The 20,145-nt window shown below is 40.2% G+C and overlaps 1 protein-coding gene across 1 annotated transcript; it reads left to right on the top strand.

Moving 5' to 3' along the window:
* Window positions 1-394: 394 nt before the first annotated feature.
* On the top strand, window positions 395-4,180 carry LOC145121529 (uncharacterized). The gene is made up of 3 exons (XM_079057260.1): window positions 395-1,682; window positions 1,800-2,038; window positions 2,771-4,180. Exons 1-3 carry the CDS (start codon window positions 395-397, stop codon window positions 4,178-4,180), a joined length of 2,937 nt encoding a protein of 978 aa, XP_078913386.1.
* Window positions 4,181-20,145: the final 15,965 nt, after the last annotated feature.

Consider the following 20,145-nt stretch of genomic DNA (forward strand, 5'->3'; position numbering starts at 1 on the left):
TGGAATGTCTCTCGAAGACATTGTCAAATCCCTAGCCACTAGTACCCAACAATTCCAAAAAGAGACAAGGACTAGTATCTCCAACCTTGAAGCATAAATGGGAGATATAGTTACATCCATAAGCAAGTTGGAGTCCCGTGGTAAACTCCTTTCTCAAACCGAAAAGAACCCAAATGTCAATGTGGTGACCTTGAGAAGTGGCAAAAAAACCGGAAAGAGTAGTTCAAAGAAGAAGCCAAGGGGTGAAGAGGAAGAAATAGAAGTTATTCCCATTGAAGAATCTATAATCAAGGACGATGCATAAGCCGGAGTTCCAAGGAAGACTACCCCTCTAGTAACTCCAATAGCCACTCAACCGCCGTTCCCCTCTCGGCTTGCAACTTTAAAGAAAAAAATGGAGGAGAAAGAGATTTTGGACACCTTTCGAAAGGTGGAAGTAAATATCCCTCTACTTGATGCAATCAAGCAAATCCCTAGGTATGCAAAGTTTTTGAAAGAACTTTGTACCAACAAGAGGAAGTTGAAGGGAAATGAGAAAATTTCTATGAATGAAAACGCATCCGCGGTTTTACAAAGGAAGCTTCCACCTAAGTGTAAAGATTCGGGAATGTTTACGGTTCCTTGCAAGATAGGAGAAATCACTTTTAGTAGTGCCATGCTTGACCTTGGTGCTTCTATTAATGTCATGCCCTATTCAGTGTATGCATCATTGAATGTTGGTCCTTTAAGTGAAACTGGTGTCATAATCTCTCTTGCGGATAAGTCAAGTGTCTTTCCTAGAGGTGTTCTGGAAGATGTCCTAGTACAAGTAAATCAATTGGTCTTCCCGGCGGATTTCTACGTGATTGATCTAGATGAACAAGTATCCTCAAAGTCGGGTATAACTCTACTTGGGAGACCATTCTTGAAGACGGCTAGAACAAAGATTGATGTATATGCGGGAAGCTTAACGATGGAGTTTGATGGGGAGATAATAAGTTTTAACATCTACGATGTTATGAGATATCCTAGTGATGTTTCATCTTTGTGTTTTGTTGATGTTATTGAACCATTAACCCAAGAGTTGTTCGAGTTGTCTAATGGTGACATGTTGGAGATGGTTTTGAGCAAAGGATTTGATTGTGGAAAATTAGCCAAGAAGTTGAAGCTCTACTCACTAGACCCCGAAGTTGAAAGATTGGTTAACAATTTGGAGATCAAGAAAACCACTCAATTTAGTGTGAAGCAAATTGAATTACCTCAAACTCACATGAGATTGCCACCCTCCCTTGTTCAACCACCGGAATTAGAATTGAAGGTCCTTCCTCAACATTTGAAGTATGCGTACTTGGGAAACAACGAGACTCTTCCGGTCATCATTTCATCTCACTTAACCCAATGTGAAGAAGAGCAACTCCTCAAAGTGTTGAAAGAACATAAAGAAGGAATGGGTTGGACGATCGCGGATATCAAAGGGTTGAGCCCCTCTACTTGCATGCACAAAATTTTGATGGAGAATGAATGCAAGCCGAGCCGAGACGCGCAAAGAAGGTTGAATCCGCCAATGATGGAAGTGGTAAAGAAAGAGATTTTGAAACTCCTTGATGCGGGGATGATCTATCCGATCTCGGATAGCAAATGGGTGAGCCCGGTCCAAGTCGTGCTGAAGAAGACGGAGATCATGGTGGTCGAGAACAACAAAGGTATGATGATCCCCACCCGTGTGCAAAACGGGTGGAGAGTATGTATTGACTATCGAAAACTTAATGCTAGCACACAAAAAGATCATTTCCCATTGCCTTTCATTGATCAAATGTTAGAAAGGTTGGTCGGGAAATCCCATTATTGTTGTCTAGACGGGTACTCCAGTTTTCACCAAATCCCGGTGACACCGGAAGACCAAGAAAAGACAACATTTACATGTCCATTTGGCACTTTTGCATACCGGAGAATGCCATTCGGATTGTGTAACGCACCGGCTACTTTCCAACGATGTATGGTTAGTATCTTTTCGGAATATGTCGAGAATATAATTGAAGTTTTCATGGATGATTTTACGGTATATGGAAACTCCTTTCAAGAGTGTTTGCCCAATCTCACCAAAATTTTAAAAAGATGCATTGAAATAAATTTGGTTTTAAACTTTGAAAAATGTCATTTTATGGTGAGTCAAGGTCTTATTTTGGGTCACATTGTGTCAACGAAAGGAATTGAGGTAGATAAGGCCAAGATTGATGTTATTCAAAGCTTACCTTATCCGACTTGTGTTCGGGAAGTTCGTTCTTTTTTGGGCCATGCAGGTTTCTACCGGAGATTCATCAAGGACTTTTCAAAGATAACAAGACCAATGTGCCAACTCTTGCAAAAGGATGTTGATTTCGAGTTCAATGAGGCGTGCAAAGAAGCTTTCGACAAGTTCAAAGAGTTGCTTACATCCGCCCCCATCATGCAAGCACCAAATTGGGATCTCCCCTTTGAGATCATGTGTGATGCAAGCAACTATGTCATTGACGCCGTTTTGGGTCAAAATAATGGACAAGCCTCCCATGTGATCTACTATGCATCGAGAACACTAGACAATGCCCAAAGCAACTACTCTACTACGGAGAAGGAGCTATTGGCCATAGTGTTCGCCTTGGAGAAATTTAGACAATACCTACTTGGTACCAAGGTCATTGTGTATTCGGATCACGCAGCTCTCAAGTACTTGATAACAAAGAAAGGTGCAAAGCCTAGACTCATCCGTTGGATTTTATTGTTATAAGAATTTGATTTGGAAATCTGGGACAAGAGTGGATGTGAGAATCTTGTTGTCGACCACCTAAGCCGGATCACTTCAAATGAAACACCTTTCCCGTTGAGGGACGAGTTTCCGGATGAGCATCTCTTTTCCCTTACTCAATCTACTCCTTGGTATGCTGATATCGTTAACTTTTTGGTCACAAAGAGGTATCCTGACACATTTTCACGTGCTCAAAAAGATAAATTGAAAAGTGATGCAAAATACTATGTGTGGGATGAACCTTATTTGTGGAAACATTGTCCGGATCAAATCATTAGGCGATGTGTGCCCCAACAAGAGCATCAATCCATTTTACAATTTTGTCATGAATTTGCTTGTGGGGGACACTTCGGACCTAGCCAGACCTTGAGAAAGTTCCTTGAATGTGGACTATTTTGGCCAACCATGTCACGCGATTGTTATATGTTTTGTAAAAGTTGTGAACGGTGCCAAAGGACGGGAAACATTTCACAAAAGAACCAAATGCCGCAAAATCCAATCTTTGTTTGTGAAATTTTTGACGTATCGGGGATTGATTTCATGGGCACATTTCCCGTTTCGTTTGGCAACGTTTACATCTTGCTCGCGGTTGACTATGTTTCTAAGTGGGTTGAGGCCAAAGCCACAAGATCGGATGATGCCAAAACAGTTATTGACTTTTTAAAATCTAATGTCTTTGTGAGATTTGGTGTGCCTAGGGCTTTGATTAGTGATCGAGGGACGCATTTCTGCATCAAGATGATGGAGGCCTTGCTAAAAAAGTACAACATGACCCATCGTGTCTCTACCGCTTACCACCCTCAAACGAATGGTCACGCAGAGGTTTCAAATCGCGAGGTGAAGAGTATTCTTGAGAAAACCATGAATCCTTCAAGAAAAGATTGGATTTCAAGGCTTGATGATGCCTTGTGGGCCTATCGGACCACGTATAAGACCCCTATAGGAATGTCTCCATTTAGGTTGGTTTTTGGAAAACCATGTCATCTTCTCGTGGAATTGGAACACCGTGCATTTTGGGCGGTCAAGCAATGCAATTTCAACATTGATGCGGCGGGAAGGCATAGGAAGCTTCAACTTCAAGAGTTGGAGGAGTTAAGAAATGACTCCTATGAGAACTCAAGAATTTACAAGGATAAAACGAAGCTTTTCCATGACAAGTCCATTACCCGCAAGCATTTTGAGCCGGGACATAGAGTTTTGCTTTACCACTCGAGATTGAAATTATTTCCCGGAAAGTTGAGGTCAATATGGATAGGTCCATTTGTTGTGCTAAAAGTCTTTGAGCACGGAGCGATTGAGATCCAGAGTAAAGAAACAAATCAAATCTTTAAATTCAATGGACATCGTTTGAAACCTTTCTATGAAGGTTTTAACGCAAATGTCTTAGATGTCATCCAATTGGATGCCCCGGTATACTGAAATCGAAAGGGAAGGACGTCTCGCCTTAAAGTTTTCATTGTTTCTAATCCCGAATAAATGCCTTAGATAGATCATTTTTTCATTTAGCATTTCTTCTTCGTCCTTGTTGCAGTACAAAAGTGTTGGATTTTAAGACTCGGTGTTCGTTTTGGTCAAAGGGCAAAAATTGAGAAAATTGCTGCAGCATTCACACAGACCGCGTGTACTCGAGGGTCTGTCTGTGTTAAAAAAGAAATGGTCAGCGTGTGGTTCCCTAAAGTGTCCGCGTCCATCTTCAGAAAACAGAAGGATTTCAGGCTAATTCACGCGGACCGCGTGTACTCGCAAGTCCGTCCGCGTGGATTATTAAAACGGACCGCGTACCATCTCCGAGTTTGACCGCGTATAAATAATGCAAAGCAGAATAGTTCCAGGGTTATTCACGCGGACCGCATGTACTCGCAGACGTGTCCGCGTGACATGTTGACTTTCGTTGACCGCGTCTTGACCAGGTTTGACCGCAACTTAAACCTAATAACTCTCCAGTCGACCCTTCTTCCTTCCCACTTCTTCTTCTTCCTTTCCCCTAACCTCCATTAGAGCTCCTCCATCTTCAAACTAAAACTCAGTTTCCCGTCAAACCACCGGTCGGAATTTTGTGAAACCACCGCCATTCTCTCCCATTTTTCGAGCTCTACAAGCCCCACCAAAAATCCGGTCCGATATGTTGTTGCAATTCCGGGCACCACCACCACTCAACCGCCACTTTCCGGCCATTTTCCGGCCAACTCCGGCCATCTCTCGCGATTCCGACACCACCATTGTGCTCCTCTTGGACAAGGCTACAAACCCCACCAAAAATATCTCTCAAAGCTCGCCGGAAAAATTTCGCCAGAATTTCAAGCCATTGCCAGATTCCTCGGGTTTTCGCTGTAAATTGTTTCTCACGGGATATTGAACAAAGCTTTAAGCTTGGTGTGGAGAGTAGCAAGATTTTCAAATCTCGAATTTTAGCGCGCAAAATTTTCAAATTTCAAAAAACGGGTACATTCTTTCCTTGACTTATATGCATGTTTTAGAACAACAATTTGTATGGTATTGCATCTATTGAGTCTAGGAAACGTTTCTTGCATTGATTTTTGAATTGTTTTAGAAGTCTATAGGGAGTCGATTGGGAAATTGAATTGAAAACATCATTTGTTGGGATTGGATTCGTGTAGTTGTTGTTCTTCTTGCAGGTAGACCATGTCCACGTCTAGAAAACGCCCGACTGCCGCCCGAGGCAAAGCCCCAGCTAGAAATCAAAATGATGCACCCGACATTCCAAGATTTCGGGATGCCAAGGCGGCCAAAAACTACATGAAAAGCCTGTCTAGAAAGGTTGCATCCACCAAATTTGTGTGCAAATCCACGCTTATCTCATTAGGGTTTCTTGAGGGGGTCACCCAATTGTTCCGTAACATCGGATGGGAAAACCTTCTCAATCTCATGGCGCACACGTACGGGCTCCCTACTAGAGAGTTTCTTGCCGATTGCGGGTACGATAGCGAAAAGAAAAAAAACGCATTCCAACTTCTGGGGGACCGAAGGTATATTGATTTTGCAACAATAAACGACATCTTGGTCTTGCCCTCTTCGAACACATCCACGGTATTCGACGTTTTACCTGCCGAGTTCAACCATGAGACCTTTTGGACAGAAATCAATGGGGGTGTCTTTTCCTGCGCCGGTCGGGATAAAGCAACCTCCATCATTCACCCGTGCCTCTGTATTGCCCATCGCATCTTGGTGTGCACTGTCTTTGCCCGAAAAGAAGTCGGTCAGGTCACAAAAAATGAGCTTTTCTTCCTTTGGTGCATGACACGACGTGAAAACCCACCAATCCCGGACTTTGCTTCGTTCTTTTTCCATAAATGCGCACTCATGAGAACCAAAGCGTCCGATGATATTTGTATCGGTGGTTTTTTCACCCTTTTAGCCCATGGTCTTGACATCGAACTTCCAGACGAATACCAACCTGTTGACAATAAAACTCTTTTGGATGAGCGTGCTCTCACAAACATGCACCACATCCGTCGTCGGAGCAGGAACAGTTTCACATGGTATTGTCCTCAAGGAGTTGGATATCTTGTTCTCCCCGACCCTCGAGTCTCTAACTTCATCCCCCACGATCGCACTCAGTGGAGACTCGCGAGGACCATCACTTAGTCAGTCAATGAGGATGCGTCCCAGGCTCAAGATGACATCGAGATGCATGCAGGTGAGGAGTCCGGTGATGAGCCCACCCATGGTCAACATCACACCCAACCCCAAGCACCTCCCAGATATTACCCGCTTCCCCCCAATTTTGCCGACCGGTTCGAGGCTCTTTGTGTCTCCAACCAAATCATGTCCCAACAGATGCACCATATGTGGGGGTGGCACCAATCACAAAACCATTTTGAGAACGTCCCACTTTCTCCTCCCTATCCTTACCCACCACCCACCCACCCTTATCCACCTCCACCTTACCCTTACCCCTACCCCCAATACCCATATCCTCCTCCCGATCCCCCGGTCTAGGTACTTTCGCCTCGCCCCAAGCATTGAGGACAATGCTTATTTCTAAGCTTGGGGTGGGGTATTCCCTTTTTCTCTTTGATTTCTCATGAATTTTAATTAGGTTGCATAGCATTTTAGTCTTAAATTGCATTCATTCATTTTTTTTAAAAAAAACTCCAAAAAGATTTTATTTTCTTCTTTTTCCCTTTTTATTTTTGCATGGCATTTAGCTTAGGGCATAAGCATTCATGCATTTTTGTTATCTCTTTATTCTCATCTCCGAACATCTTTACTTGAAAGACACGACACACCTTAAATACAATTCTTTTGGAAACTCACATAACAAATAAGAATCGCTCTTAAGGACTTTCAGTTGTTGCTTCTTCTCTTATATATACGTGGGGAGAGAGTGCAAGTAGTTGTGCATATGAATCGACCCATGTCAAGTGTGGCATAAGTAGGGGGACAACTTAACCCCGTGCCGACCAGTCCCTCACCTGAATTTTCCTCACAAGCCACAATCAAACCCCAAAGAAAGGAATAAAAGATAGATTTTTCTATTTTGAGATCTCTAGTGTCTAACCGCTACAATTCACATCATATCTCACTACCTTATGATTTAGACACATTTTTCCTACTTGATCTCGAATTAGCCTTAGTGTAGTTGTGCTCGTTTAGCCTCTTGTTTGGGTTAGACTTAGACTCTGCTTATAGTTGTATATAGTTTTGTATTTTTTTTATTTTCAGGCTATACTTGTAAAACTCCTGTGGTAAACCAAAAAAGTGAGCCAAAAAAAATGGTTTTGAAAAGTCGGATATTATCGCAACCATAAAATGCGAATGTAAATATATATTTTTAGTGTTTTCCTCTTTGTGTCTTAAGTTATTGTATTTGTAACATGTCTTTGGGGTTTTGTTGTCCATATATATATATATATATATATATATATATATATATATATATATATATATATATATATATAATAATAATAATAATAATAATAATAATAAGGGCCGGGCCACGGAGTTGTATCCATTTGTTTGCTTTTGTAAATGTTTAGTTTTTCGGATTCTAGCTCATGTAATTAGTTTCTAGTTTGATGTTCTTCTAGTTAGATATCATTTTTGTTGGCAACTACGATGATGCCTTTGCTCATCACGTGCTTGATTCTTCACTTTATATGATCTTGTTTTGGTGGAAGCACTTATTCTTCTAGATGATGATGGTTTGCCAACCTTTGTACATAGCTCGTTCCTTGCCATTTTTGGCCCGAGTTATCTTTTTGCAAGGTTTTATTTCTTGGCATGGGGTTGAAGTTGTGAGGAGTGAGGAACATCCTAACCGATGGACACTTTCTTATGGCTAGTGGGCTAGATCGGATCACGAAACAATGTCACATAAACCATACTAGTGAAGTATGCATGCTCATTTTGCATCTTGATCAACATGTATCCCTTGCTAGAAAGGTAACAAAGGCTCGTCCCTCAAAGTGATTCTTATCTCTAAAAATGGATTATATGTTTTTATTCTAACGGCGTGTCGTGAATTTCTACCTAAGATGTTCATTCTTTTTGTTCTTTTTAGGATAGTTCATCCCAAGTTCATTTTAGTCTTGTCTTACTTGAGGACAAGTAAGGTTCAAGCTTGGGGTGATTTGATAGTTTCATTTTATTTACTTATTTTTATAGTTTATTTTAGCACATTTCATCTCATTTTAGTTAATCTTCATGCATATTTTCTCTTTTTGTTATTTTTCTCCTTTACCGGGTGCTTTCCAGTCTTTTGAGTTTATTTGCATGACTTATCGAAGATTATTTGTCATTCGAGGTATGGAAGGAGTGCGGGAATTTTGGAGCCTTGCGGTTTGCTTGTGGACTTGAAGTGGTGCGATTGAGCTTGGTGTCAGCATAAACAAGAAATCAAGTTGGACTTAATTTCTGAGCGAGAATGATGATGAGGCGACACAGACTCGAGCTATGGAAGATTGATGGAGCATTGGACCAATCATTGGAGGCTTTGGAATGGCACAATTGGGCTCTCAAGAGTTATGCATGTGGGCTGAAGTGTGAATGAGAAGATTGGGCTAGATTGTATTTTAAATGGTCCAAGTCCCACAATCAGCGAGACCCACGCGGTCCGCGTGGACCCATACGCGGTCTGAGTGAATCGTGCTGAATTGATCCCGGGTTTTGAATTGTTGACTCTATTTGTCGAAAGTTGGTGGGTAGCTTTTGTGCAACTTTTTGAATCCGGAAATGAGCCTTATTTGCTGGAGATTGGAGGCATTATTTTGAGGAAACACTTGGAGAAAACCACTGTTTCGCTCTCAAGAACATTGGAGAAGAAGTTGAAGAATTGAAGATTGGTGTTATTTTCTTTCCATCTTGCACTTAGTACAATGTTTGGTACCACTAAAATTTCTTGTATTTCCTTTATTTTGGCCATGCTTGGCTAGATTTTCACTTGGTTGATTAGGGTTTAATCCCATGGATGATTGGTTATTTTGAAGACTATTATTAACTTCTGTTTGCAGTTTATGGAAATGTTTTCTAGTTAAACTTCTTGTTATGTTTGTTTATCTTTGATCATGAGCTTGGATGAGTGAACATATAATTTTTGTTGATCAATTTCTTGGTTAAGTAATGGACTTTGAGGTTGGTAAGCAACAAATGGTTTATATGTTTGTTTTCGTTTCATTTAAACCATGGGAATGTTTCCTCCATAATGATAATGTAAGCATTTGATTATCTTATGGATTTGGTGACTCTTAGAACTCAAAGCTAATTGATTTTCACAAGATTACATGCTTCATTGATTTTGTGACTTTAATTAAGGGAATGTGTTAGAGCTTCTCTAATCATTTTAATATCTAAGAAGAGTTGAGGCAATTTGTGCTTATGAATTGCTATAGCCAAGTTAAACCAATTCACAAGTGTTATTATATTTAGTCTAATGATAAGTCAACCATGTCATCCATGTGGTATATCCCAAAATCAAATAATCTTACTTCATTGAATTCAACCAAAACTTTTACTTGTTTACTTGTCACATTTACATTCTAGCTGGTTTTAATTTTGTCAAACAATCAAAAGAATTTAACCCCCCCTGTTTTACTTTTATTTTTGTTTTACAAGTACTTGAACGAGTGATTTACATAGAGATTTAAATTGAACCAATCTCCGTGGATACGATCCCTTTACCACTGTACACTATTTTAGTGTGTAATATTTAGGGTATTTATTTTGTTGGCCTCGACAACCACCAATAGACTACCGCGAACTAAACAAGCTTACCATTAAGAACCGATACCCTCTTCCATGAATAGACGACCTCTTCAATCAACTCCAAGGAGCCAATTACTTTTCAAAGATCGACCTGAGATCGGGGTATTACCAATTACGAGTCCATGAGAATGATGTTCCCAAAACAGCCTTCCGAACTCGTTAAGGTCACTACGAGTTTGTAGTAATGCCCTTTGGTCTAACCAATGCACCCGCAGTATTCATGGATCTAATGAATCGGGTGTGGTGACCCTTCCTAGACAAATTCGTGATAGTATTAATAGACGATATACTCATCTACTCACGAAGTGAGGAAGAATATAGCCAGCACCTAAGACAAGTCTTAGAAACTTTAAGGGCAGAAAAACTTTACGCTAAATTCTCAAAGTGAGAATTTTGGATTAGGAAGGTAAATTTCCTTGGTCGCGTGTTTAGCGAAGAAGGAATACACGTGGAACCTTCCAAAATAAAGGCTATCGAGAACTGGTCAGCACCCAGAACACCAACAGAGATCCGCCAATTTATAGGACTTGCTGGCTACTACCGCAGGTTCATACAAAACTTCTACAGAATTGCTAAGCCTCTTACTGCTCAGACTCAGAAGGGTGTAACTTTTAGCTGGGGAGAGAAACAAAACAGTGCATTCCAAACACTAAAGCAAGCCCTGTGCAGCGTGCCTATCTTTTCCCTTCCCGAAGGGACAGAAGATTTTGTTGTATACTGCGATGCATCCAATCAGGGGTTAGGCTGTGTGCTAATGCAGCGAGGAAGAGTTATTGCCTATGCCTCGAAACAGCTTAAGGCACACGAAGTCAACTACACCACTCATGATCTTGAGTTAGGAGCTTTAGTCTTTGCATTAAAAATCTGGAGGCATTACCTTTATGGTACCAAGTGCACTATCTTCACCGACCACAAAAGCCTTCAACACATCTTTGATCAGAAGGATCTTAACATGAGACAAAGACGATGGGTAGAACTACTCAATAATTACGAATGCGAAATTCACTATCATCCCGGTAAAGCCAATGTAGTAGCTGATGCCCTTAGTCGAAAAGAATACTCAGGTCGTAGAGTGAAGGCACTAACCATGAAAGAAAAGATACTTTATTGGTGGCCGAACATGAAAGAAAAGATTGCTACCTATGTGGGAAAGTGCCTAACTTGCGCCAAAGTTAAGGTAGAATATCAAAATTCCTCATGTTTGCTTCAACAGCCGGAGATACCTGAGTGGAAGTGGGAGCGAATTACAATGGATTTCATAACTAAGTTGCCCAAGACCAAAGATGGGCTTGACACTATTTGGGTAATCGTCGATAGATTAACCAAATCTGCTCACTTCCTGCCAATAAAGGAAACAAACAAGATAGAGAAAATGACCAGAACTTACATCAAAGAGATTGTACGACTGCATGGTGTGCCAATATCTATTATCTCGGATAGAGACATTAGATTCACCTTGCGGTTCTGCCAGTCTTTACAGAAATCTCTGGGAACTAGGCTGGACATGAGCACAGCCTACCATCCACAAACTGACGGGAAAAGTGAGAGAACCATTCAAACACTAGAAGAGATAGTGAGAGAATGTGTGTTCGACTTCGGTAAAGCATGGGATACCTATTTGCCACTTGTCGAGTTCTCCTACAACAATAGTTACCACTCTAGCATCAAGGTTGCCCTGTTCGAAGCCCTATATGGCCACAAGTGCAGATCCCCTCTATGTTGGGCTGAAGTAGCACGCAACTAGCTAGAGGCCAAGTTCCTAACAACACTCACTGGCCCGGAGATCATTCGGGAAACCACAGAAAAGATCATACAAATCCGAGAACGACTGAAACCCTCTAGAGACGGACAAAAGAGCTATGCAGACAAGAGACGAAAACACTTGGAATTCTAGGTGGGTGACCGTGTTCTATTAAAGGTCTCACCTTGGAAAGGCATAATACGCTTCGGAAAGCGTGGGAAACTAAATCCAAGGTACATAGGACCATTCGAGATTCTTGCTAGAATCGGTCCAGTAGCTTACAAACTCTGTCTACCACAAGAACTTAACAATGTACACCCTGTCTTCCATGTGTCAAATCTAAAGAAATGTCTATCCGACGAGACTCTTGTAATTCCACTCGATGAAATTGAGATAAACGAGAGTCTTAACTTTGTGGAAGAACCAGTAGAAATCATGGATAGGAAGTCAAACGAACAAAACAAAGTCGCATACCAATAGTGAAGGTTCGCTAAAATGCCAAGCGGGGACCCGAATTCACTTTGGAGCGAGAAGATCAAATGAAACAAAAGTACCCGCATCTTTTCCCTAGTCCATGATGTACTCATTATAGAAAGAATTTCGGGACGAAATTCCCTAAAATGGGGGGATAATGTAACAACCCGTTATTTTTCTAGTCAATAAAAGTCAAACCCCTTTTTAATAAAATTTCAAACTTTATTTATTTCGTTAAGTTCATAAGGGTTAAAACATGTTTTAAATTATATAAATAATGTTTATATAAGTATTTTTATATTAGGATAAAAATACACTTAAAAATAAAAAACTTGTCTTTTGGAATAGAGAACCTCGGACCGAAAACCTCCCCCACCGAAATCAGACCTCAGACAAAAAACCCTTTTCGGCCGAGAACCCTCTTTTCGGCCGAAAACTCAACCGGAATATATAGTCATCCCCGAAAAAAAAGTCATTTTCTCACTCTTTCACTCGAAAACACTCCCATTTTTCTCTCAAGTATCATCCAAGAACATTCATACCTTCAAGAAAAATCTTTCAAATCTTCATAAATTTCACCAAGAACACTCTTCAAATCTTCAAGCTGACCGAAAACAACTTCTTGACCGAGAACACCTTAGAACTGAGAACCTGGTCCTCGGTTGAGGATTTAGGACCGAAATCAAGGATTTCGGTGGTGCCTTGACCGAAAACCCTCCTCATCACTTCATACCATTTTCGGTAATATTTACAAGAAATTCCCAACATAAACCAAGTGTTGTCTAACACTTTAATTTATTATTTCACTAATTTAAATACGATTACGTGTTTAGATAGTATTAGGATACCGTTCTTTCACATAGGCTAGCCCGAGGATCATCTCTACAGTTCCGGTATCCAGACTCTAACACGCACTACAGGTGAGTTCATACCCCTACGTCTTCATTATTTTTCAATGTTTTTACCGGGGGGGGGGGGGGAATACAAGTAAAACACAAGGACTCTCGTGTTAATATTCAAACGATTTTCGAAACCTTTCTTCAATTGATTCAAACTGATTTATCACTACCATTTATGAAAACATATTTATGTATATTTTAAACCCTTTTTGTAACATGTCGAGCAAAAGGGTACTTTTCACGAATCGCTACTACTACTTCATATACACAACTAAATTGCAAAGGTTTTCAGTACATTATAGAAAAATACATTTAAACTATAATTGGTATAGTTTGTGAACTACTACATTATTTTACTAAGTACAAGAACCGATACAAGAACATATATCCAAACTATAATATGTATAGTTTACGAAACACTACTCTATATAACAAATTCAAAAACACTATTCAGAAAAAAAGGATATAAACTATAGTTGGTATAGTTTATGGAACACTACTCTAATACATTGATTCAAGGATACACTACTAAATAATTACTTAAGTATAATTATTTTATATTACAAAGTACATTACTACAAGGAAATACATACAGTTTCAAGTACAAGAGAACACTACTACACTATGCATAAACTAGTAAATACAGGGTTGTGAGGCACTACTTCAATTGTACCCCTCAGGGTACAGGTCTAAGTCCTATAAAATATAACCAGAGTCTCTTGGAGGGAGAGCGTGACTTTGTGTATAGATGTATACGAGATTGACAACCCCGCACCTAAACTGTTAGCTACATTTAGGCCGGCAGGCCTGGGGTGACAAACATCATAACATTCCAACGCGTGAAGAACGCCGTAGAGGCCACTAGTAAGTTTAGCATGGTTATATGAAACTCATAATAATATTAACTAAAACATTTGTTTACGGGATTAACACTACTTCAATGGTTTTATTTTAAATAAATGAAACAACAGTACACTATACATTACAACTGATAGTATCCAGGCATACATACCAAGGTTTTTCATATAAACAGTACACTACGATACATTACTACTGGTGGTATCCAGGTTATTCATACAAAGCTTTCATAACAAACACTACTACGATACACTATTTTCCGAGTATAAAGTACACTAGTACTACATCCAGTTTAGGGGAAACATACATTATATGGTTTTATTCACTAATAAGACTGCATACACTACTACATAGTACAGTAATAACATACATTTTGGACTTATGGTCTAAGGCTACAATTCATTTACTAAGAAAATATTGGATTTTCTGGAGGAACATACTAATGATTTCAAAGAACAAAGACAAGCTTTTCATCACAAAAACATGCTTATGAACTCACCAACTTAAATGTTGATACACCTTCAAAAGCACTTGTATTCTCAGGAAACCGGTAGATAGGTACACCCGCAGGTTTTGAGAAGACGAAGCTTTTAAAGTTGCATCTTTTATACTTTTGCTATACTTTTTGATGTCATACAAACTATGTATCGAACAAATGTAAATACTTTACTTATCAATGTAATGGTTATGTTTGCTTTGATTATTATTATGCAATTGTTGTGATATTGTACATGACGTCCTCCGCCCCCGAACGTTTCCGCCGTTCCGGTTTGGCGGTGTGACATGAACTTTTTACCTTCTGGAGGTAACTAACAAGGTGATAATATCAGATCCAAGTTGCTTCCAAACTTCAAGGTCCTTGCACCAACTTCTCCTTCTTCAAGAACACCAAAAAGGCACACAAATGAGCTCAAAACACTCTTCCCACTTACGGTTTGCTAGAGGGTCATATTCTTAGATGGGGGCTGATGAGGGAATGATAAATGAGGCTATAATATGTTTATAAATGGACCAAACCCTAAAATTTAGGGTTTGAACTTTCTCCACGTACGCCCTGCGTACGCGGTGTATGCCCAACGTACTAGGGTCCGCCCTAGTACACTCAGCGTACACAACGTACGCCCGACGTACTTCCCTTAGCCCAAATTCCCCAAAATTCCACAATGGGTCATTTTGCACTCTTTCTTGCACTTAAGGGATAAATTGCCATATTTATTCAAGCATAGGGTTACGATTGAAAATACCTCAAAACCGGGATGTTAGAGTTGTCGACTTTGACCTTTGACAATGTTGGCCTAAGAGTGGTTTGAATATTTTGGGCCTTGGGATTGTTATCTAAGCTTAAGTCTTGGTTCTGTTTAGGTGATCGGTAGTGCTGACTTTCGGATCTGCGTTCTATTTAGCATTCACTTCAAATTGAGAGATGAGTTTTACTCACTGTACTTATGGGTCGAAGGCACCAAGGTTGGCCCAATGGATTGATATCCTGTTAGATTCTGAATTATGATATATCGAGTATGTTATAGAAGTGTTTGATTATCGGATAGTTATTGATATGTGCTAGACTGGTAGATCTGTAGGACTACCTGTGATTATTTACTGTATAATTATCTATCTGCTGAATATGTATATTATATGTTATATGTCGACATGTTACATTGGGGTTGAGACTACTTCTTAGTGTTGTCAGTCAATAGACCGGGGCAATCCAACCGGGAGGTTGTAGGCCAGGGCATTCCAACCGGAAGGTTGTGGGCCAAGGGTAATCCAATTTGGTTTTTTGGGCCAGGGTGATCCAACCGGGAGGTTGTGGACCCAGCATGCTAAATTATGTATTTTTATATATGGTGTGATGGTACTTTGGGGGAACTCACTAAGCTTTGGCGTACAGTTTCAATTCATTGTTTCAGGTACTTCGGATGATCGCGGGAAAGTGAATGCATGATCGTGCACATCTTCCTATTTTGTGTTATTGGTTCTTGGGAAAACTCTGATTTTGAATAATACTTTTGAAACAATGACTCTTTTGTAAACAATGATGGTTAATGGTTGATTTATTTTTTTTTTAAATTTATATGATTTTTGGAGTGTTACAAGTTGGTATCAGAGCCTTGGTTTGAAATAATTGGATAAACATTCGTGTGAATCCAGACTCAAACTAGGTAACTGCAAAAGTTTTTAAAATGGTTTTCAAAAGTAACCAAGGAAGGATACGAAGTGTATGATGAACCGTAGCAAGAAAGTATATGATACCTGATAGCCTAGGATTATTTCTTGTTATCCATAATATTATTGATATTATGTTTATGTTAGAACAACATGCTAGTGGTAGGCTAGGGATCTTCAGGAATTGCATGATAGAATTGTCTGATATATGATGCCTAATAGCCTAGGATTATTTCTTGTATGGAATTGACATCATTACTGTAGTTGCTTAGTGTATGCATCATAGTTGTACATAACTAAGATTCTATAGCATGAGCATGTTTGGTTTAGCCTTATTTCTTGTTCTTGTTTGATGAAGAGCTTAGGGTAAAATCAAGTATTCAAGTGTCTATAGGATCTAGTGTTATGTATGATTAGCATACACGAGTGCTGCAGGGTTGATGAAAGTTTCATGGATGGGTTTATGTGTGAGCAGTCAGCCAGTTGAGAAATGTTTAGTCATTCTCTAAGGAGTGAGAATATGATGTATGCGTATCCTAGTGTGTGTTGTTAGGGTCGTTGTGATGATCTTCTGAGACAAATATGGGTAGGTGTGGAAGGTTGTATGGACCCGTACTGCCGGAAGCACAGGACACGTACGTATAGCAGGGAAGTCACAACCCCTAGGTTTTCGTTATTTAGAATAGCTCGTATGGTATGAAATGCGTCTTATCTGATATTTTATGGTTTATTTTTAGTATGGTGCTCACGAGGGGATCAAGTTTAGGAGCTAGAGTGGGCGGCCAGGATAGGCCAGGGTTGACTGAGGATCAGATTAGGGAGTTGATTTCTACTGAGATTGTTACTGATGTTCGTGGATCGACACCGGAGTTGTTTAGGTCTATCAAGACCGCCATGATTGAGCTTTTCAACGATCGTTATCCTACACTTTCTGAGGCTATTGTTGCTGCAGCTACCACGACTGTTGCAGCCGCTGGGGTTCATGGAGAGAGAGTCTTCCAATACTGGGGCTTCAATAATACGAACCTCCGATGTTCGATGGAGTTCAGGACCCGGTCATTGCGATGAGGTGGTTATACGATGTTGAGGGGTGTTTCTTTATGTGCTCTTGCACTGCCGACTAGAAGGTCAAGTGCGCCCTAACCCTTCTTCGGTCAGGGGCGAAGGACTGGTGGAGATTAGTGACTGGCTCGTACACTTCTAAGCATAGGGCTGTTGTGACATGGGAGCAGTTTTCTGAGATGTATTGCATAAGATATGTTCCATTGGTAGATAGGGAGAGGCTGGCCCAGGGGTATTTGGACCTGAGGCAGGGGACTAAGTCAGTGACTAAGATCACCAAGATTTTTGCTGAGAGAGCTTTGTTTTTCCCTGAGTTTGCTGCTTCTGAGCAAGCTCAGATGACCTGGTACTTGAGCATGCTCAAGGCGAACATTAGCCAATTTGTGTCCACTCAACATTATGGTACACTTATGGAGCTACATCAGGCTGCGAAGAGGCGGGATATTGAGATGGAGCTCCATGTGAAGGATCTGAGGTAGGCTCCTGTGCAGTTACAACCTGTGGCAAAGCGGTTCAAGCCTGCTGATTCGAGATTTGGGGGAAACAGGAGCCACACTTGTGGCAAGTGCGGTAAGGCTCATGAGGGTGTTTGTCAGTCTTCTTCTTCTGCATGCCGCAATTACATCCGAGGGGGACATTTTGCGAAGGACTGTCGTCAGCCGGCTCCTTCGCTCAATAGTAGGTCCTGCTATCATTGTGATCAATTAGGTCACGTGAATGCTCAATGTCCCTTACTTGCCACTAGACCAATTCAGGTACCACCTACTGCTACCCCGAGGATTACATATGGACGACAGGCTAGGGCGGAGCCCCCAAGGGCTCGAGGTCGTGCTCTCCAGCTCACCGCATAGGAGGCCAGGGCAGCGCTGGACTTCATTACTGGTATGTTTCTATTTACTTTTATGTCAGTTAGGTTATAGTATGCTTATGTATATGGTTCTTCTAGGTACCTGCTTAGTGAATTCTTTGCCTGCTCTTGTGTTATTTGACTCGGGTGCGAGTTTGTCCTTTGTATCATAGTCCTTTGATACGAGTTTTGATATGACCCTTGGAGAGCTGGAGTGTCCGTTGCGGGTTTCTATCACCAACAAACACGGGATTTCTGCATCGAGTGTGTTTCGGGATTGTGTTTTGCAGATTTTTATGGTGCCTTACTCGATTGATCTGATGCCTCAAAACACCACCAACAAAACACCACCAACAATTGGAGAACTTGAGAGAGAGAGAGAGAGAGAGAGAGGTTAAAGGCACTCAAGAATCGACAATAGTATCTCTAAGATCACTAGTGTCTTCATTCTAGCCAAGGGGTCACATATATATAGTGTAGAATTCCAAGGGTTATGTGTAAACCCTAATTCTAACACTTGGGCTTGTAATTGACTAACACTATATGGATACTAACATAAGCTTAGGCCATCACTAATCAATCTTGGATTATTAGCCCAACAAATATGTATCTTTGATTTACACAATCAGCCCCTGTATATTTAATTAGTCTCTTTTGATCACTAAATTAATTCCAAATTAATTCTTGATCAATACTAATTAAATAATATTATTCCTTAATTGATACATTATACTTATAATATATCAATAAATCATAAATAACCTCTTTCTCAAGTATACATCCTATTAGATTGTTCTGGTGAATGCAACCCAAAATGGACCATGCTACTCTCAGGTTAAGTACGTACCAGTTATAGTTATAGGCATAGACACCTAATCCAACAGTCTCTCACTTGGATAAGTCTAATAACTATAACTGCAAGTACAACTTAGAAACCGACTAGCAATCGTAGCTCTTAAAAGCCGTTGACGAACTTAGACGCGCCATTTTGGATAAGGGATCATATAATCCTCTATTCTTCAAGATATCATGCGGACAAATACATGGAACATAGTCATACTTATTGTCGAGCAGTTTGTTTCCCGATTTCCGATTTGTTTGACATAGAACTTAATTGAACACATCAATTAAGTCCTGACCGGCCTGGCACATAAGCCAAAACAAATCATCGAGGGGCCCAAGATATCGCTTTTAATCCTCCAAGGATTAAAAGGAACATATAAACTTCGACTTATATGTTTGTACTAACTACTCGTTAAATCATACACAATAGCACGTTTTATAACATCAAGTTACTGATGCGTTTTCGCACTATCAATGTACAACCAACTCATAGTCAACAACTTATATATCTCGGTTTGAAGACTATATGATATTATCATCTCACAATCACTTGTGATAAATTCCATGAAGTGATTCATGTGAGCATGGATTTAATCCAATACTCAGACCTTATGAGCACTCATGAATGTTGTAGAAAACTTTTTCCATGTCTAAACACTCTAGACAATCTACAAGCCAAATTCATGACAGTCTTGCCTCAATACCTACTTCCAAAGTATGATCGATTGTGGATAGTTTGATTAATCTTATTATTCTGGAAGTCAAAACATGCAAAATGAAACAATAGTGAACAATGGACACATGATAGTAACTTTACTCATAAATAAAACTCCTTTTATTTAATCATCAAATGTCGATTACATTTTATCTATCACAAGTTTCTAAACAGCTATCTAATCATTAAAACTAGTATCGTTCTTCAGCCCAATGCTCCTCGCATGCTGCAAGTGCTTAAACCTACTCAGTCCCTTCGTTAGGGGATCTACTGGATTCTCCTCTGACGATACCCTCTTTGCTACGAGGAGTCCTTCTTCTATCTGATGTCTTATGAAGTGATATTTTTTTGTCGATGTGTCTGGATCTGCCATGATCCCTCGGTTCCTTGGATAAGGCGACTGCACTCTCGCTGTCACAGAAAATCTCCATAGGCTCCTTTATAGCTGGTATAACTCCAAGATCTCCGATGAAGTTCTTCAGTCATATCCCCTCCTTCGACGCTGATATGTGTATTTTTATACATATTTTTATATATATTATATCTTAATATTTT

Source organism: Lactuca virosa, chromosome 6, assembly GCF_052849685.1.
Source record: "Lactuca virosa cultivar CGN04683 chromosome 6, Lactuca_virosa_CGN04683_v6, whole genome shotgun sequence".
In the NCBI taxonomy this organism is placed as follows: Eukaryota; Viridiplantae; Streptophyta; class Magnoliopsida; order Asterales; family Asteraceae; genus Lactuca; species Lactuca virosa.